Raw genomic sequence first — 21,417 nt, 5'->3', positions numbered from 1 at the left:
TACAGGTGGCATTGATCTTACCCAGAGGACATTTTCTCAGGTCACTTTAATTCCTTTATGAGATGACAAAGGACACCTGCCAATCTGAACTGTGGAAATCTGAACTAAAAGATCAGCCTCCCCTCAAAGACTGGTAGTTGTGTTTATAATAATGGCAAAGAAGAGTTGGAAGTACCAGAAACCGGGCAAGCCTGAGGTTGCATTTTTCAAAGGTCAGCTAAGGATTATGCTCCACACCCAAGAGATGGAGCCACGAAAGCCATGAATCCTGTGCTTGGGGGACTATTGAGTGAAGAGTTAGGTGCCTTGGCAACCAGACGTCAGGCCCCTCCCATCATCTTATCTAATACCAGCTACTTTTTCTTCTCTATCAATCAGTTCTTTGTTAATGTCCTAGCAGCCTTGTAGCTGCACTCACCTAAATTAAAACATCTGGAGTTCTTAAACCTCCTGATCTGATATCCTTCGAGATGACCTATTGGACTTCAAATTGCTCCACCTAATGGCAGCTAGTTCCTGTATAAGCATCAATTCAAGACCCAAAGCCCAGATGGGTGGAGATACCTACGGACATTTGACTATCATGTTCCTCAAGATAATCTATGGAGAAAATGATTCAGATGTGGTCCTGCTGCCCTTGAAAAGATCACAGTATACATGCACCACTGTTAATTTTAAAAGGTTAGGTACAGTTGTCATGTTTCATTACCAGAAATGCACTATTTTGTTTTTTCAATATACTTCTAGGTCACTGAGGAGCATTACCCCAAGAGTTTCTCTATCTAGCTCTCATTTAAAATTTTTCCATAATCCTGTTTTGTAAATTGATAGTCATTAATTTTCCCCCAATAGATGGCTGTTCGTAGAAGTGACCTAGCTAAAATTCTGTTGTAAAAGAGTGAAATGAGGTTGTTTTGTTTATGAGCCCCTACGTGTACATCTCTGGGCTCAATCTGATGACCTTTTTTCTTTAGCTAAATAGAATGTTCTATCCTTTAGCCCCACAGCTAAGAGAGGTGGGGATAGGTGGAATGCCACTGCTGGCAAGCGAGGGGTTTTGAATAGTAAAAGCCAATGGAGAATAGAAAAATAATCAGAACTAGACTTTTGAAAAATATATTAACATGGTTTCCTGAGTTGTGGGGTTTTGTCTGTTTGTTTTTTGCAAAGCAGAAATCTATGAGAATCATAATCAAAATGCAGTTGTATCTTATGAAGCCATATGAAGCTCTTCAGGAGAACAAGAAAAAGCCCATCAGTGGGAGATGCTAGGACCATCAGCTGAGCCAGGCAGAGGATGACTAGGCATGTAATGTTCAGAGGCTACTTGGGGGGAAAGGGAGAAAAAAACGGTGTAATGCAAGGCCTCAAAGAATTAAAAATAAAACTACATTAAATCCAGCAATCCTACTTGGAAACTACCCAAAGGAAAAGAAATAATCAAAAAGACACCTATAGGCACGTTTATCACAGCACTATTCATAACAGTAAAGCTACGGAATCAAACTAAGTGTCTATCAATGAATGATTGCATAAAGGAAATGTGATATATGTACACAATGGAATATTATTCAGCCATAAAAAGAATGGAATTATGAATTTTGCAGCAAAATGAATGGACCTGGAGACCATTAAGTGAAACAACTCAGAAACAAAAAGTCAAATACTGCATGTTCTCACTTATAATTGGAGCTAAATAATGCATTCACATGGACATAGAATGTGGAATAATCACTGGAGATGCAGAAGGGTGGGAGGGTGGAAGAGGGGTGAGGGATAAGACATTACTTAATGGGTAGAATGTACACTATTTGGGTGATGGATACACTAAAAGCCTAACCATCACCACTATGCAATGTAGCCACATAACGAAACTGCATTTGTCCTCCTTAAATTTATACAAATATAATTGTAAAATAAAAAAAAAAAGAAAGAAAAGAAAAGAAAAAGAAGAGCTAAAGGAGTCAGAAAGAAAAAGTGGCTAGAAATATAATTATGAATCCAAGATAGGAGAGCCCAAGTATGGGGAAGCCAGGACAGAAACTGCCAGACAAATGGGGAAAAAAACAAAAAATGGGAAGTGAATATCCAGTTGGCTTTAGTCAAGACTCTAGGGTCAGAGAAAAACTATTCCCAAGAAGGGCCCAGATCAGAAGCCAGAAAGCAAATAGATCAGGATGGTCCGTGGGTGTATGTCAGGGGGTCTAAGAGCCACCAAATATATCTGCCCATGGATGTGCCCTATAGTGTTTTCTCAAAGGTAGAAAAACTTAATATATTTCTGTTTCCATGGAATGGCCCCAGAAAGATTCAATGAGTATTGACATTTGCTTGTTTGCTGAGTCAATTCTAGGCTATAGCCAGATAGCCAGCATGTCTGGGAGACTAAGGCAGATGGGGTGGAGAGGGCAGTTCCCAGACTTGTCAGAATGGGAAAGTGGGAGTTTGGGATAAGTCCAAATTTAGCATGTTGTCCTAATATACTTAACCACCAACAAATATTGAAATATTATGGGGCTCTCATGTTAATGCAACCTTGGTAGTCTCAAACAATTATGGCTTAGAACTTCCTATTAAGGACTGTGGACTTTAGCGTGTAGAAAGTCTTATACACAGAGTACACATTGATTCAGGGGAGATCTGTAGACTGTATGCAAAGTGCATGCAAAAACTGTGTGTGTGTGTGTGTGTGTGTGTGTGCATGCGCGCCTTTTTCTGGAGAGCAGATAGTGTTCCACATGTGTGTGGTGATAATCACTGAGATACAGCAATACTTTCACGCTTGTGCTGCCTGTCTACAAGCTACAGTGAGAGCTGGAGCTACGAGGCCAAGTGGAGCAGACAGTACTCGTCGCAGGCCTTTTGCTGTAACAAGCTCTGTGTTGGGTGAAATGTGTGGAGGGCAGCTGGAAAAGCCATTTGATCAAGGCCTTACATTCTTTTTTTTTTTTTTTTTTTTTTGAGACGGAGTCTCCCTCTGTCGCCCAGTCTGGAGTGCAGTGGCGCAATCTCGGCCCACTGCAACCTCCGCCTCCCGGGTTCAAGCCATTCTCCTACTTCAGCCTCCTGAGTAGCTGGGACTACAGGTGTGCACCACCATGCCTCGCTAATTTTTGTATTTTTAGTAGAGACAGGGTTTCACCATATTGGTCAGGCTGGTCTTGAATTCCTGACCTCATGATCTGCCCTACTCAGCCTCCCAAAGTTCTGGGATTACAGGCGTGAGCCACCACACCCAGCCGGCCTTATATTCTTGAAGGGCCTCTATGTTTGAGGTTATCTCACAAAAAAAGGCCATTTTTCAATACATTCAGAGATTTATGGACAGGACTGAACAGAGACAACATTCATCATGGCCAGGCGTGGTGGCCAGGTGTGGTGGCTCACGCCCATAATTCCAGCACTTTGGGAAGCTGAGGTGGGTGGATCACTTGAGTTCAGGAGTTTGAGACCAGGCTAGGCAACATGGCGAGACCCTATCTCTACGAAAAATACAAATATTAGCTGGCTGTGGTGGCACACACCTGTAGTCTCAGCTACTTGGGAGGCTGAAGCAGGAGGATTGCTTGAGCCCACATAGAGGAGGTTGCAGTGAGCCGAGATGACACCACTGCACTCCAGCCCAGGTGACAGAGTGAGATCCTGTCTAAAACAAACAAACAAACAAACAAAAAAATAAAACAAATTTAAGCTTGTGTTTCCTTTCTAGACCACACTGCATATAATGCAGGACAAATTAATTTTTATATAAATCCTGGATTTATCTTGCAAAGAGCAAAGTTATACTGTATTAAACTGCTCTGTGATTAAATGTGCAAAAGTGTTACCACAATATTTGCAGCCCTACCTTTGGCATTTCCTCATTTTTTTATACTCACAAAAAGATGTTTTTAAAATTATGGTAAAAACCATGTAACATTAAATTTGCCATCATAGCCATCTTTAAATGTACTGTTCAGTTACATTAACTATATTCACATTGTTATACAACAGATCTCCAGAACTTTATCTTGCAAAACCAAAACTGTCCCTATTGAACAACTCTCCGTTTATCTTATAAATAGAAAATTTATATTGCATTAAGCTGCTGTATATTAAATGTGTGAATATATTTCCACAAATTTTCTTTTATTATCATTATTATTATTCATTTTTGAGGCAAGATCTCACTCTCTCATGCAGGCTGGAGTGCAGTAGTGCGATCTCAGCTCATAGCAACCTCCACCTCCCGGGCTCAAGCTATCCTCCCACCTCAGCCTCTCAAAGTACCAGGAGTACAGGCATGGTATTTCCACACATTTTCGAACTTTTTCTTTGACATTTCCTCATTTTTTGTTTGTTCATTTGTCTGCTTTAATACATTAGAATGATCAAAAAATGAAAATGGCCTGGGACTTTCTCAGCTTCTGTAATTTTCTCATTTGTAACAGTCAAGTTCAGCAACCTATCAAAGTTTCCAGGTGTGCTGGCCCACAATGGACAGGGAGAGGAAATGGGCTGGTCAGAGAGAGCAGCGATGAGTCTGGGCTGAGCTATAGGAATGTTGGGGTGATCAGACCCAACACCAGATCGTGGGGGCGACAAAATCCGGCAGAGTCAAAGGAATGAGAAAAAGACAGTTTGAGAGAGAAAGTGGGACCAGGGGGCCATCACAAGGGTGGAGGCTGCGAAGGCCCCAAGCTCTGGGAGCCCACCCTATTTATTGGTGATCAAACAAAGAAACAGTTGGTGAGGATGTGGGGGTTGAAAGGAAACAGTGCATCAAGTGAAAGAGAAACATATGGCTACTTGATATAATGGGAGTGCTAGAAGCAAGGAGCCAGCAAGTCTAGCAGGCATGCAAGCCCTGCCTCAGCTTCTCTCCCAACACTCAGCTTTTCTCCCAACATGGGAAGAGCCACCAGGACAACTTTAATGGGAAAAAGTTCTCTAACATGAAGAAGGAGCGCTCTGGAAGCAGACTGCCTGCATTCAGATCTCCCTCCACTGCTTGATTGCTGTGTGCCTTTAAACAAGTTCCTTAACCTCTCTGAGCCTTGGTTTCCTTTTCTATAAAATGGGGATGATAGTAGTACTTGCCCTATTGGACCGTTGTGTTAAAAAGCACTTTGCCTGTTATATAGGAAGCCATAAATATATATTAGCTGCTGCTGCTGCTGCTGCTGTTGTTATTTACCCGTGTCGTGGTGGTGCACAGAAACTTCTCTAGCTGGGAGTTCCTGGGCTGGGGACCTCTCAGTCCATCTTGTCATGACCTTAGTGGGATGAATGATGAGGGATTCAACTGCTTTATTCCACTGAAATCCTAGGCAGGGGAAATAATTTCCATCTTGTGGTTTGAAGGGGGTGAGCTGGAAGGATGGCCGTAAGCAAAAACGTAGGAGATTGTTGTTTATTATGCACATTTCAATAGCATATCTCTCAATCACACCATTATGAATGGTGTCTCTGGCGGATCTCTGTTAAAGTGCAAATAAATTACCTAAGAACCAAGACCAGAAATCTGGACTCTTAGCACTTTACATATCCATGTGAATTAGTTGCGGGGGTTTCTTTTTCCTGAAAACAGCCCTATTGGTATTGGAGGTAAACATAAAGACAGAGAAAGGAAGCAGGCCCAGAGCCAGTGGTATGCTGGAAAAATGTAACAACCGGTTCTCTGTGAGGCTGTCTTCATTTCTAGTGAGATGTAAATACTCCCACCTTGCCAATTTCAGCTACCACCCTGACATCACTGAACGTGGAGCTGGGAAGAGCTGCTTAGCAGCACACCATTCTATAATAGCATTGCCACCACACAGATGCAGTAGACCTAAATACCTTCCAAAGCACAGATAACATTATAAGTAGTAAAATAATTAGGAAGCAATAGGTTTTGAGTATTTATTACTTTGTTTTTAATGCTACTTACTTAATTGTAAGTTTAGATCACTTAATTTTTTAAAATAATGACTGTGTTTAACAACTGGCTTTCAAAATTTTTGAAGTCTTAAAGATCTGCTCTTACAAGCTAGTATGAGCCAGTTCTAGCACGCCACAGGCCCCTAGTTTGTGTTTGGTTGATCAAGGTGAAGAGATTCACCTGGGTCCGTTGTCCCAAAGCCTCCAGATCATATAAATCATAATCCTCGATTCTGGTCATGCTGACTGCTTGCTTTCCTCCTCCCTTCCCAACCAGTCTCCCTACTTCTATTTTTTTTTTCTTTTTTTTTGACATGGAGTTTTGCTCTTATTTCCCAGGCTGGAGTGCAATGGCACGATCTCGGCTCACTGCAACCTCTGCCTCCCTGGTTCAAGTAATTCCCCTGCCTCAACCTCTCAAGTAGCTGGGATCACAGGCGCATGCCACCACGCCCAGCTAATTTCTGTATTTTTAGTAGAGACGGGGTTTCGCCATGCTGGCCAGGTTGGTTTCGAACTCCTGACCTCAGGTGATCTGCCCACCTCAGCCTCCAAAGTGCTGGGATTGCAGGTGTGAGCCACTGTGCGCGGCCCCCACTTCTGAACACCAATCACTCCTCAAAAATTGTCTGTATCACCAACTGCCACTTCTCTTCCTCTTGTCCAAACCCTAAGGGGCTTCCTGAGCCCAGCACCCAGCATCAGGCTGTGCCAAGGGGACTCCCTTGGTGGCTACCCATTAAACTGTGACTTGGCCAGCAAGCTGGGCTCTCATAGGCCAACCCTCTCCCCCTCACTCAAAAACCTGCTGCACAGACCTCCTTGGAGACCCCCTTGGAGACCAGATTTTAATTGGAATGAAACAAAACTGTGAGAAACCAGGCCCTGCTCCCCTGTCAGGAACTTGCATACCTTAAGCCCTGTTCGTTACCAGGCTAAACTGCTCACAACATTCCACACGACTGGTCAATTCTCTCTCTATGGATCACCAGATGTTTTTCATGAGTTGTTGCGTCTGCCTGGAGTACTCTTCCGCGCTTCTCCACTCTCTCATCTGCCTCAACCCTTCTCTACTCTCTTATGTGGAAAGTGTCTCATTCTTCTGAGTTCAGCTCCTGCATCACCTCCTTCCAAAGCCCTCCCTGAACACCTTCCCAGGCAAGATTAGGTGCCTTTTCTATGAGGTCCCACCACCATGCCCTGTGTAATGAATAAGTCTGTGTTTTCTTCCTTAGGCTGCAAACCTCTCAAGGGCAGGGATAGTATTCCTCTCTATAGCCCAATGCCTAGCACATGATATGTGTCCTGCAAATGTTTGTTCCATTAATAAATGAATAAATTAGAGATGTTAATGCCCTTTTAGGGCCTGGACTAAGAATTACCATGATAGCTGAGTCTCTATTTTCCTGGCAGTTTCTATAAGTGAACATCCTCACATTCGAACCTTGAGGTAGGCGTGAGCACTAGAATTCCCCCTTTCTCACTTTAAAAATTCATTCATCTGTGAATTTGTAGCCCTTTAGACCTGGTAGCCAACAAAAAACCCTCCCTTTAAGGCATCTGGTCCCCAGCAGAAAGGACTAGATTGACTTGCTGCTTTTCTTTGTGAATCTACTTCACGATGGGGCTTTAAAACCATTCAGGAAAAATAGAAACAGACCAGGCACTTGGCTGGGATTGTTGAACCTGTGACCCTAGCCCTGAAATATCTTGCTTCTTGTCTTCCTATTTAAAAAGATAATGCATGCCTATTTGGGGTGGGAAAATTATAGGAAATATTTTGATGACCTGCCCTATGAAGTAGATACAATTGTTTTGCAGATGTGGAAACTGAGACACAGTTTCTTTATTACATAGGTGGTAAGGGATGGGGGCAAGATTCTAACGTAAACAGTCTAACTCTAGCATCTGTGATCTCAACCACTGCACTGTAGTAATATTTGATGGACAGATTAATGAATTAATAAATGCAGTGGAAAGTATTGTGAGTTGAAGGGCTGTCTATGCTGGATCAGGATCCCAAAATCTGATTTTAGTCCTAACTGGGATAGCCATTCCGACTCCTTCCATGTCACCTGAACGACTGGGGCAGAGGGTGTGTGAGTTGGCAGGCATGAGGTTCCTCTTTTTCAGCCAAAAGCAGCCTGCCTCAGTTGCATGAAACCCAAACTTCTGTGAATGGAGTGGAAGGTTTCTCCCAAGTAACAGGTCGTGTGAGAGAAAGGCTCCTAGAACAGAGAAGCAATCTAAAGAGACGACTGGGTCGGGGAGGGTCAGAGAGAGAACAATCCCCAAAGGGGCCTTTCCAAATAGGCTGTAGCTCTTTAAAAAATTATTTGTTCTTCCCAATGAAAGTTCCATCTCCAAGAAGCCACACATCAGAACACTCATGGGGTGGGGAGGGCCAGCTGTGAGCTTCTTCTGGTGTGTTGAGTGTGCATTACATTTTAGGCTCTTGTCTCATTTTGGCCACTAACTCATGGAGTGATCTTGAACACTGCTATGCAACCATAGTTCTCTTATCTGCAAAATGGGAAAAATAATACTGGCTGAAAGCAGGAGGTTTAGCTGGGCTGAATGATTTCTTAAGGCCTCTTTCAGCACTGGGATGTATGACTCTAGAACATACATCTGTATGTATGTAGCTTTCAACATTTATCCCTTATTTTGCCTTTTGAATCTCCAAATCTATACTCCTATTTTTTCTTTGTAATAAAATGATTTATATTGCTTTGGGTATATACCCAGTAATGGGATTGCTGGGCCAAATGGTCTTTCTGGTTCTAGATCTTTGAGATATCACCACACTGTCTTCTGCAATGGTTGAACTAACTTACATTCCCACCAACAGTGTAAAAGCATTCCTATTTCTCCACAGCCTCACCAGCATCTGTTGTTTCTTGACTTTTTAATAATTGCCATTCTGACTGGTGTGAGATGGTATCTCATCGTAGTTTTGATTTGCATTTATGAATTGAGTTGTTCTCTTGGGTCTGTGGCACTACACAATGGGCAGCCCATAATAGTGGGTAAAACTGTGGGCTCTGGAATCCATACAGACTCTGGCCCAGATCTTAATCAGTATGACCGTTGCCAAGTAACAAAACCACCCTGTGCCATAGTTTACTTGCCTATAACAAGTATATAACAAGATGTCTACTTCATATATTATAGTGAGCTCTACTTCAGATTATTGTGATGAGCTCTATTTCACAAATTACTATTTCTTTTTCTTTTTGAGACGAAGTCTTGCTGTGTCACCCAGGTTGGAGTACAGTGGCATAATCTCAGCTCACCACAACCCCTGCCTCCTGGGTTCCAGTGATTCTCCTGGCTTAGCCTCCCGAGTAGCTGGGATTACAGGCGCATGCCACTAGGCCCAGCAAAAAAATTTTTTTTCAGTAGAGAAGGGGTTTCACCACGTTTACCAAGCTGGTCTCAAACTCCTGACCTCAGGTGATCCACCCACCTCGGCCTCCCAGAGTGCTGGGATTATAGGCATGAGCCACTGCACCTGGCCACAGATTATTGTTTCTAATAAGAATGTTAAATATTCTAGAAAAAAAACATGGCATGTAATGAACACTCAATGGACACTGGCTTGGCCTTTGGATCAGTGACCAGCTCAATGAGGAGCTGCTGATACACTGTCTGTCCTTTCTGGGATCAGCCTACAGGTGCAAGAACTTGGCTCATATTTCCTGAAGACATGACTGCATTCTTAGTTTGGGCATAAGTGACTTCCCAAATCAGGATGGAAGATCAAGGCCACAGTTAATATAGGAAGAGGATACATGATGTTCTGGCCAGGAGATGAAAAGGTAGCCACTTCAGCTCTCATAATTAGCCATTTCCATAACCTTTCTCTGCCTTCATTCCTCTCTTTTCCTGCCCCCATCCTTTTCTCCCTCCAATGGGAACTCATCACTGTAGACTGCCTAAGCAGAAGGGCTTAACTCCATTTGTGGACATAATGCTCCCCCTTCCCTAATAACCACTATTATTTATTTATTTATTTATTTGAGACGGAGTCTCTCTCTGTCGCCCAGGCTGGAGTGCAGTGGCACGATCTCGGCTCACTGCAAGCTCCGCCTCCCGGGTTCATGCCATTCTCCTGCCTCAGCCTCCAGCGTAGCTGGGACTACAGGCGGCTGCCACCACACCTGGCTACTTTTTTTGTATTTTTAGTAGAGACGGGGTTTCACCGTATTAATCAGGATGGTCTCGATCTCCTGACCTCGTTATCTGCCTGCCTCAGCTTCCCAAAGTGCTGGGATTACAGGCGTGAGCCACGGTGCCCAGCCCTATCTTCTTATGAAAGTGTTCATGTCAGCTCGCAGAAGAAACACATGGTCCTGAGACTGTAAAGTTGCCTTCTATCAGTGGCAACAGACATCCTGATAGGCCAAAGGTGCAATGATCTCCCCTGGTCCCATAACTGTATTGAATATCCCCATAATGCACTTCTAAAATCCAAGAGAAGCAAGATTTCTGTAGCAAACCTGGATTTAGGGCAAGTGGGCTATTTCAGCACTTTGCAGCACTTGTAGCGTCCAGAAATTGTTGATACTGACTTACTACAAGGTAGGAAGTAGTCTGCAAAAGGGTGCAATTTGGGAGGCCGTACTTCAATAAATGGAGTAAAGAGTATTTTCGGGTCTTTGTAATGCAACCATAACATTTGATAATATGTGTGTGTAAGTGGACAGGAAATGTGGATGAACAGTCAATGTGAGTATAGGTTGAAATAGGAAAATCAGTAACCAAAAACTGGAAAGGGCGGGAGAAGGGGCCTCAGAGATACAGAGGCAGGGTTCCTCAGAACTTACACTTCTCTACCTTGCCCAGAACATACCTCTGCATTGAGCTGACCACGGACGAGTCTGGCTAGGAAATCTCTACGTTACCTGGAAGAAGTCAATAGGGAGTACTGACACCAGCCCCTTCCTATCCCACCTCAGGCCCTCCTGGGAATGAAGAAATCATAAGAGAATAAGGAAAAGTTTAGGCCTCTGGGAGTCTAGGGCATTTTTCCTTCCTTTCTCTTGTTCATATCTCATTTTTCAACTGGCGTTATCTTCTAGGGAGGCATCTTTGGCCCTGGAGAACTCAAAAGAGCCAGAGTGGATCCCAGAAGAGAGGATGCACAGTGTTAACTTTGGTTCTAACAAAGGCCTGGAGGACAACTGCAAACAGAACCTTCTTTTAAGGTGGTTCAATTCGGTTCTCCAGAGAAAAATTATGCAGGGATTCTGGGCAGGACTGTCTTGTGCCTTTAAGTGTACTCTATCTCTTGAGAACCAGAGAGTGGCAGACTGGGCACAGAAGGACAAAGTCCAACAGAGCCAAGCCTTTCCTCTGGGGCCTAGATGGGCAGGAGTTCTGATTTTTTTTTCCCCAATAACCCCCAAGATCCTATTACACAGAATAAGATCAAGCTCAAGTGGAATTTTCTATCATTTCATTTTTAATTGTCCCATTCTTGTGTCCTTCTTCCCTCAATGGTAAGAACTCATTTAAAAGTTACCGATGGCATAAGACTAAAATTAGTACTGTAGAGAAGATGGGATGTTGCTGAAGCTCTTCTGCTGGGGTCAGCTTGGTCAGTATCACTCATTGTCACAAATGTTACCAATTTTCCGGTTAAAAGGTTCTGTTTTGGGCCTTAGCTTTAGCCTATTGTTAATAAACTGCTTGTTTCAAGTAAAAACGTGTTATTTGTTTTCTTGAACACTTTATGATGCCAAAGAAAATAGTAGGTAGTGTGTTCTGCTTTAAGCAAACCCAATATGTGAATGCTTGGATTTACATATAAAGTAGGGGCAGATATTGACAAAATGCTTCAACATAATTCTTTATGTAACAAGCTTTTCTGGTGCATTTTGAAACAATTTATGGCCAGTTTTTCAGAACACATCAGTCACATTAATCAGTTCACACCTGCCTCACTGTCACATACATGGGAGTTTGCTGTCTGAATGCAGGTATATTTCCTTAAAGGATCCTCTGGTCAAAGGTATTACAACCAATGGGAACAAGAACAAAATAGATGTTCCTGAAGCATTCCTTTCTACTCAGCTTCCACCGAAGTGATACTGAAGCTACTTGGATAATTCTTTTCCTAAGGTAGGAATACAGTTTTGTTGGACACAAAGTGAGGCAATAGGAAACATTTTTTTAATGAACAAACAACTTTCACACAAACTGTCTGTATCACATTGTTATTACAACATAGATGAGCTGAAACATTTTTGTACAGATTTGGAGGAAGGGAATCCTAAAAAGAAATAAAGCATATAGAGGTAGTTGAATAGCAATATGGGGGGAAAAAAAAGCATTATCTTATATTTCCCTTCAGTTCGTTACAGTGCAAGAGTAAAATGGCTGCTTACCAAACAAATGGAAAACACACACACATTTGCCACTGTTTATGTGGCTTGCTTAATATTTTAATCCTGGCATTACTTACAACTGCATAAGATGATGGAACTAGTTTATCTAAAATAAGCCTATGGTGCCACATTGACCTATTAACTTTCCTTTTATTCCATTATTAGTGTTGCTTTAACAATAGATAAATGTTAATCGACTTTTAAAATTATGCATTAGCTACAGTGTTGCTTTGTAAACTTCTGTTAAATCACGTTTGCTGCAAAAACATTTTAAACAACAGCTACAGAGTCATGAAGCAAAAGCTTTAAAGTGACACCAGGAACAGAGATTACAGGCACTTCTCTCTGGAGGTTAACTTAGCATGTTTGGAAATACACTTTTGTAAGTGAAAATTTCTTCATTTCACCTCTGGATGTGTGTAATCCAGATTATTAAATAGTTGTACAGTGTAATAAGGTGGGAGCTATCATTCTAAGATGAATTGAATGTGTACATTTTATGTGGCTCCTTTTCCTTCCTTCTCTTTGAACTCAGAACGGGCACAAATTGAAGCCCATGCTGCCAGCTGCTTTTTAGAACTGTCTTCTATCATAAATCAAAACCTCATTTCTCAGCTTCAAGAATGGGCTGAAAATCTTCCCTTTTCCATTGTTTGGGCTGCCCTCCATTTGCATCTTTGTCACACACCACTGTTATGGTTCTGCCTTGGTGAGCAGTAATGGATGCAAAGTCAATATATTGGGAACTCAAGGAATGAGTCCCTGAATAAAATTCCCATCTTGGAAATGGAGTTGGTGTGGGGAACACAGACAGATTGCAGTCTGTCAACAGTATGCAATCTGTTTACTGTAAGAGACCTCTGGATGCTGTGAACAAGCCTTAGGAGCTGCACCGCTCCAATGGCCAGTCACAGGGGATTATCTGAGCCCAGGTCAGCTCCACAGGTAAGAGCTGGAAGCGCCACATGCGCAATGACTCGGCTTGCCCCTTGCTGCCTAGGCAGCACTGGGCTAGAAGCAGCTGGCCTTCAGAAAAGGCAAACTTTAAAAATAGTCATTCTCTGCCCCGCTAAGTCAGGGGCAGGCACTCTTTTCTCCAAGTTGTCTACAGAAAATTGGTTTTTTATTTTCTACATTTTGCTGGTTATTTGCTAGCAGCAGTAGTACAGTACAAAGCAGAAAGGCATGATGTCCGCTTGCTACCTTGTGTGTGTGTATATACACACACACACACACACACGAAGACATATATACATACATACAAAAAATAACCAAAAAATAACCTACTAGGCAAAAGACTGGGTCAGTCATGACAGACAAAAAAACTAACCAAATAAGTGGCACTATCTACCGTGGGGGAAGTCTTATTTTTCTGGCCTAGATTTAGCTTTATGTCTTTCTTCTAGATATCCTTCATTCCCAAGCTGTGCAGCAAAACCAATTTCCCAGTGTAAAAATGGTCAAGACCAATTGATTACCTCGTTAAGGTACACCCCAAAGAAAGCCAAAGCTTAGCCTTGCATCCTGCCTTGCAACTAGACAAAGCATTCAACATAGTGGAGGCTCAGTTTTGTCATTCATAATATAGGGATATAACTGCTCTCGCAGGGTTGATATGAGAAATAAATGATTTAATGAGCTCAGGTATGTGAGATCACTTGGCTCAGTACCCGGTACATGGGGATCTCAGCACATTTTTGTTGAATCTGTTACTTTGGGCAACATAAAGAAATACTACAACTAAGCACAGAAGTCACAGATTGTAAACTCTAATCATCTGGGATGGGTAAGGTTCTCAATATATTTTGGAGAACAGGGAGTGGTAAGTTGGTTATTCTAATTGAGCTAGAACTTAAGGCTTCCATTCTATCAGAAATCCTACACTGGGCGCGGTGGCTCACACTCACACCCGTAGTCCCAGCACTTTGGGAGGCCCAGGCAGGTGGATTACCAGAGGTCAGGAGTTTGAGACTAGCCTGGCCAACATGGTGAAACCCCATCTCTACTAAAACTACAAAAATTAGCCAGTCATGGTGGTGCGTGCCTATAATCCGAGCTACTTGGGGGGCTGAGGCAGGGGAATCACTTGAACCTGGGAGGCAGAGGTTGCAGTGAGCTGAAATTGAGCCATTGCACTCCAGCCTGGGTGACAAAGAGTGAGACTTGGACTCTCTCTCTCACACACACACACAGAAAAGAAATCCCAGACCTACAAACGGCACTACCTTTTAGCCCTTATTGAAGCGGGAAAAAAATTTCTGGTATACGATTGATTGCTATCTCTGACCCTCATTTGTTCTCCAGTCATTTCACTTTCACACAGATTTAATTCCCAAAAGAATTATCTGTAAATCATCAAATTATGGGTCCAAAAATCAGTGGTATGTATTCCCCCAAGTAAGTTTAAAGGGGTTTTAAGTGGATATTGTGTGTAAAGGCAGCGTTTTATACAAATGTAGGCCCTTGATGATATTCTATAACTATGACTAATCTAATAGTAGGTATTATTTCTTGAATGCATTCTAGGTGTGAGACACTGTGCTAACTGATTTACACGTTATCTCATTTAATTTTTGTAACAACCCTATATGCAGAACTTATCACTATCATTTCATAGATTAGAAAACTGGGGCTTGGCAAAAGTTAAATCAATTGCCAAAAGTAATATATCTAATAAGTAGAGAAGCTCAGGGCCCTTGTCTTTGTTGCATTTACACTAGATAATAAGAAACTATTAGGATTGTGTTATGACCAGATGGTCTGAGAATCAGGGGGGAGGGGGAGTCTTTTCTGCTCCCTGAGCCTTGCAGAGTTTGCTTGGGCAGAAATCATGCCTATACTTCCATCTATTTCTGTTCTTCACCTGCCCAGACTAGCTGCAAACATCAAATCTGATAAACACAATGCTCTGGCGACAATGTCCATTAAGTGAGTGCTGCAAAGACCATCTAGTTTCTGCTTACATGTATCTTTTTTATGTCGTCTGGATCATCTCATTCTCCCTTTCCTGTTTCTAGCTACAGGTGGTGATGGGAGAAGAAAGAATTACCCTTCTCACCTTAACAGAGCAATGAGCTGTGAGTGAATGATGCAAAAATCATTCGCTATCCAAAATCACATGGTATGATTTGCATGAAAGTACTAATGGCACAATTCACTTCCTCCCTGCTCTAATCGTTTCACTCTGCCATTATAACACTCCCATACTCGTGGTACTTTACAGGCTGTCCTGCCACTGAAGGACTCAAACTAGCACTAAGCAAGCTAAATCAGGGCTTACTCTTACTTCTCACCCTGTATTCTTCCCCTACATTGAAATATTTCACCCATGCAACTAGAAGCAAAGGCAGTACTTAGATAAAATAATAGATTATCTGGCTCCCCCCCACCTTTTATTTTTTTTTTCGAGATGCAGGTTTGCTCGTCGCCCAGGCTGGAGTGCAATGGTGCAATCTTGGCTCACTGCAACTTCCATCTCCCGGGTTCATGTGGTTCTCCTGCCTCAGGCTCCCAAGTAGCTGGGATTACAGGCATGCACCACCACGCCTGGCTAATTTTGTATTTTCAGTAGAGACAGGGTTTCACCATGTTAGTCAGGCTGGTCTCGAACTCCTGACCTCAAGTGATCCGCCTGCCTCAGCCTCCCAAAGTGCTGGGATTACAGACATGAGCCACTGGGCCCGGCCGTCTGGTTCCTTTAAAAAGATTGTTTATAGGGTTCTACTCTATTTGGCTTGTTTACACTTTTAATAAGAAAAAGTCCTTCATCAAGTGTTTTTGCCCAGGTCTTGATCCTCAGAACCCTGAGGAGAGATGGGGTGTGGAGGCTAGCTGGGCATGACTGCGATGTGCTAAACTGAACGCCATTTCCTCTGAAGAGTTAATTATGATCCTGCCTAAAATCCCATTCCTAACTGCACTAGGGAAAAATTAGATACACGTACAATTAGATTGCTGAAATAAATGCCTATAATAAAAATAATTCTTTCAGCTTTGTTCTGTATTACACACAGAAAATGAATTATTTTACTTTACCTTGGCTTACACCATAATCTAGGCCAAATCCCTTAAGTATTTTATATTGTTTAGTTCAAACTGAAAAAAAAGAGCGGACTCTGAAGACAGATTATCTTAGCATCATTCTGAACTTCTTTTAAGCATCCACTTGGATAGATACAGAAATGGTCTAAGAACTAGTGTCACCGTAGTAAAAACAGATTATAGCAAAAACTGCACACTTCTAGTATTGTTATTTCCCCCTAGGTACACGGTAAACCACATCAATAAATAAAGCAACGAACTTTTGAGCAATATACGCTTACATAGTTACAAACATACATGTAGAAAAAAGGATACAGTAGTGCAAAAAATAAATTATTAAAACAGAAAGAAGTATGAACATTATTTTACACAATGCTCTATAAAACCTGAACCATTTGGAATGAGACCTCAAGTCAGTGAAATTATACAGCAACATTATTAGTATCTTTGTTTTCACATTTCAACCACACAGTCATTGATCTATGAAAGAAAGAATATTAAAGCAAAACCACTTTAAACTTTTGGAAATTTTAATGCTAAAATCAAATTATGTTTTTCTGGGCTCTTAAATACCTCTGCTGTTTATGTAGTTACGCAGCATGTCAAGAAGCATCTTAAGACAGAAAGTTTCAAAGAGGTCACATTCTTTTGGTCTTTCTACTCAACTTCTCTCTGTGATCAACAGCAGGCTCACGCCTCTGTTTGACACTCCCTTCTATTAAGATATTATTGCAATCAGATATATTTACAAGACTCCCCCCAACGGCAGTGGGGAAGGTGGGAGCTCCTCTTCAGCAATCCACTCACTAGTTTTGGTTTCGGGATATGAAGGCCAGGACTCGTCGAATACCATTCAGTCTGTCCTTTAAGGACCTCATTGCTAGGAAGGGGAGCTGAGCTCGGCTTTCCAAGGGAAGAACCGCTAACATCCACCAGCACCAGGCTGGGCCATTCGGGTTCATCTGCAACAGAGAAATACAATGGGGTCATTCTATTCCCATCCAAGAACATCAGTCTGCAGAGTTGCAAATGCTCAAGGTCAAGACCCAGGCAGAACAACTCCATGTGGCAGATTGCTAATTGTCCCTATATCTATTTTCCCCCTTATTTTTATTTATTTATTTATTTATTTATTTTTTTTTTTTTTTGAGACGGAGTCTCGCTCTGTCGCCCAGGCTGGAGTGCAGTGGCGCAATCTCGGCTCACTGCAAGCTCCGCCTCCCGGGTTCACGCCATTCTCCTGCCTCAGCCTCCCGAGTAGCTGGGACTACAGGCGCCCGCCCCTGCGCCCGGCTAATTTTTTCTATTTTTAGTAGAGACGGGGTTTCACCATGGTCTCGATCTCCTGACCTTGTGATCCGCCCACCTCGGCCTCCCAAAGTGCTGGGATTACAGGCGTGAGCCACCACGCCCGGCCTATTTTCCCCCTTATTTTAGCAGAGCATATAGCCACCCAGAAAAAAGACTGCATTTCTGAGCTTCCCTTGCAGCTAGGTGAGGCCATGAGACAAAGTTCTAGCTAATGAGATGTAAAGGGAAGTGATATGTGTAACCTCTTGGTCATGCTCTGGGAAAGCAGCGTATGCCCTCTGCCTTCCTCTTTCTCTCCCTTTCCCCTAGCTAGAACATGGATGTGGTGAGGATCAGCCTTCCTCAATCAAGAGGATGAGGGCAACATTCTAAGGATGGTAGAGTTTTGTGATGAAGGAGCCTGGGTCCCTGAATGCTCTCGTGGAATAGAGCTGCCCTAACTGTCCAGGACTTAGCCCCTCCATCTTGTTTAAGCTCCGGTCATTTTTGGTTCTTGTTAAAGCAAACCAACCAATATCCTAACAGATACACCATGCTTCCTAGCCAATGTGATTTTACAAGCTAGTATCTACTACGTAGTCTCTTCCATTTCTAATATTCTGTTGAGGTCCTTTGGACTGATGCATTTAACATTCAGGCCTTCAATTCCCATGACCCCTTGACCTTTGCATGTCTTTTAAGTCCCCTCATTTCTTTGATGTGGCTGAAGGCAATAGTCCAGATATACCATGTCACTATACAGGGCCACAGCTCTCTTCTCCCCTGAAAACCAAAGGCTATGATTTACAGTACCAAAGAATCACAACCTCACTTTGCAAAAATTCCAATTAGAAAACATTCACATTAGAAATATATTCTGCCCCGGGGCTGGGAACGGTGGCTCATGCCTGTAATCCCAGCACTTTGGGAGGCCGGCGGGTGGATCACGAGGTCAGGAGATCGAGACCATCCTGGCTAACATGATTAAACCCCGTCTCTACTAAAAATACAAAAAATTAGCTGGGCGTGGTGGCGGGCGCCTGTAGTCCCAGCTACTCAGGAGGCTGAGGCAGGAGAATGGCGTGAACCTGCGAGGTGGAGCTTGCAGTGAGCCGAGATGTGCCACTGCACTCCAGCCTGGGTGACAGAGTGAGACTCGGTCTCCAAAAAAAAAAAAAAAAAAAAAAAGAAATATATTCTGCCCCTAGATTTCCTTTTAAAATAAAGAGCTTTCCTATTCCACATAAATCCTTCCCCAAAATTCTGTTTGTAAGCAGCTTCCCTGGCACATTATTTTAGACATTGGGAACTTATTTCCTTCTAAGCCTAAAACGAGCTTTCTGCCCACAACTTTCACAAGTTTGGTTTTAGGACTACAGAGAACCATTCTGGTAAAAGTGCCTACACCTGAAATTATTTGGCTCCAAATTGGTTCCTCTGATCGTCACCACATCTCACTGCCTTCTTTGCTTCTTTGTGCCTCTAGCTTCATTTGCATTCTTTTTTGTCCCTCCCTGAAGCTGGCAACATGCTCTCCCTCCTATTATCAGTTCTGAATATTAGACTGATGTTCTGAACTTTTTTTCCAAGGATCACCAACAAAGATATTTAAGCTGGTATTAACACTTGTGGCAGTTTCTAAGAAACATCCTCCTGACAGAACATTCTTATTTGTGGGACCACTGGGGCTGCAGCATTGACTGGAGCAAACTGGGATGGGTTTGGGTTTTTCTTTTTTGCTGGTGCTGCTGCTGCCAAAGCAACATAATAACAGAACTAAGAAAAAAGGAAGTGAAAGCCAAGATTTCAACTTTCTCTGTCATTAGCCTTTATGAATCACACTGTAGCATCTGTGTTTTCCCGTTACCATTGCTGATCTATATCTTTTGCCTAAGGGAGAACGCTTCCCGGAAGGTGAAGGGGAACATTAAGCTTGATCGTGAGTTTGCTCAGAAGTATATGCTGCAGTCCTGACTCACCGTGGCCCAGAGCCAGGAGCTGGGTCACAGGAAGCACTAACTGGCCTTTCTCCCTTGAAGACTCATGATGCCTTTGCATGGGTGGGGAAGGAGCCACTTTTGTGGTCTGAGGAAAGCAAGACGTTTCAGCTCGTTAGGGAACAGACTGGTGTCTTAGAACCTCAGAATGCAAGAGGAAGAGGCGGTTTTAGACCCCTCCTCATGTCAGAGATGGGACAAAAGTTGAGAAGGGGAAAGGGATCTTCCCAAGGTTATACTGCTAGAAAGGTAAGAAGGACCAGACTTTTGGTCAGAATATGCATATTTAGATATTTCTTTTGTGACAGAGTTGAGGATGAGCATAAGTAAAGAATCAAGGAAGTTCTGTGAGTGTTGATGTAGGAGAGCTAGCTCGGAGCATAGAAGAAGATGGTGATGAGGAAGTATGTGGTTAGGATATCTCCAGCCTTATCCTAGAAAGAAAGTACTCCCTGATTTATACCAGGCAAGCAAAGCTTAGTGAAAACCATCTCCACTCTCCTAGAGAGCTTCTGATCTGCAGTTTGATCTTGCAAATAGGCCTATCCCCCAGGAAGAACACTGATCAGTAGAACCTAACAAACTACTTTCTAGTATAACTCAACCAACAGTATTTAATGATGGGGTCAGTTTTCTCAGGAGCTGTTCAGCCCTGGTGAGGACAATAGCAAGGGTCTAGACTTGCAGGGCAAAGCATAGATAGACCGAGGCATGAAAAGTTTCTGTGGTCTTGCAGTTGTAATCTTATAAGGGTAGCTGGCCCTATCCCCTAGTTCCCAAAGCAATGAAGGAGAGGGTTATGAAGTTACCTAAAAGCAGCAGCTTTTGGTCTCAGCTCCCAGGATACCTTTCTCTTTAGTCCTGGCCTTTGCACGTATCTTGTCACCCTAACATTACCATGGTGTGAATCTGGACTCCCATGGAAGGTTCTTCTGTTGGTGATATCTATGTTCCCATTCTCTTATCTTACTTAGTTCTCAAAACCTTCCTTGAATCCAAGTTCCTACTGCTTTACTTTAGTTACCCCCAATTCTAACTTGGGATCTTTTTGGTCTTACTCATGACACTATGCAGCCAAACAACACCAAATTAAATCCATCTTCCTCTCTGTATTCAATGTGCTGAATGGCAACCACATACCCATCTAATCACAAACACTAGGCACTCTCTTCTAGTGGGGCAACCCGTTTAAAGTAGACATTTTTCTATACCTGAGGATCAGCGTCTTTCTCCGGCATGGGACCAAAGTGATTGAGTATCCGATTCTTTAGGGATGATTTGAGTGAATGAAACCACAATGACGCTTGCTGATAGACACAGTTATGTAATCCCATGAGCTCAGCACAATCCTCTCCCTGAACCTGAAAGTATCAAAGTGGAAGTGAAACATTCTATACCCTCTCCATCATTCCCAGAGTCACTTTTGACACCTGACTCGCTTTGAGCATCCATTCTGCCTTTTTATGGGAAGGCTCACCCATCCAGCTTTCTCCTGTGCTTGATGTGAAATTCCCCTTAGTGAAGTGCTGGACAGTGTGTAGATACTGCTGAGCATGGAGGAAGGAGAAGGGCTCAGCTGGTAGATTAGCTGAAACAGCAAAACATGCAGAAAACCAGAGATTCAAACCAGCCTGAGTGGAGGCATGTGGTTAAATCAGGTTATGCTGGTCCATGCCTTTGCCCTTTTCATTTTTACATCTGTTTTCCCATTGCTAGCTGGAAAACACACAGGAGTATGTCAGTCTTAGCATGTAACTATCTTGGTCAAACACATTTACTTAGTCATCAGATATTTA

General features: G+C 42.8%; 2 protein-coding genes across 4 annotated transcripts in view; both read right to left on the bottom strand.

Annotated features, from left to right (window-relative positions):
- Window positions 1–21,417, bottom strand: part of NDUFA1 (NADH:ubiquinone oxidoreductase subunit A1) — a 970,503-nt gene that overhangs the window by 866,341 nt on the left and 82,745 nt on the right. The gene's annotated exons all lie outside the window — the stretch shown is intronic.
- LONRF3 (LON peptidase N-terminal domain and ring finger 3) overlaps window positions 12,057–21,417 on the bottom strand; it is a 50,351-nt gene continuing 40,990 nt past the window's right edge. For all 3 annotated transcript variants that reach the window (XM_050776097.1, XM_050776096.1, XM_050776098.1), the window contains 2 exons: window positions 20,833–20,982; window positions 12,057–17,296 (listed from right to left, as the gene is read on the bottom strand). In XM_050776097.1, the coding sequence (XP_050632054.1) occupies window positions 17,141–17,296; window positions 20,833–20,982 (306 nt within the window). In that variant the 3' untranslated portion in view covers window positions 12,057–17,140. The remainder of the gene's footprint in view (window positions 17,297–20,832; window positions 20,983–21,417) is intronic.

The sequence above is a fragment of the Macaca thibetana genome, chromosome X, assembly GCF_024542745.1.
Source record: "Macaca thibetana thibetana isolate TM-01 chromosome X, ASM2454274v1, whole genome shotgun sequence".
Taxonomy (NCBI): domain Eukaryota; kingdom Metazoa; phylum Chordata; class Mammalia; order Primates; family Cercopithecidae; genus Macaca; species Macaca thibetana.
Note: the sequence above shows the minus strand (reverse complement) of the source record. Positions and strands in the feature narration are given on the sequence as shown.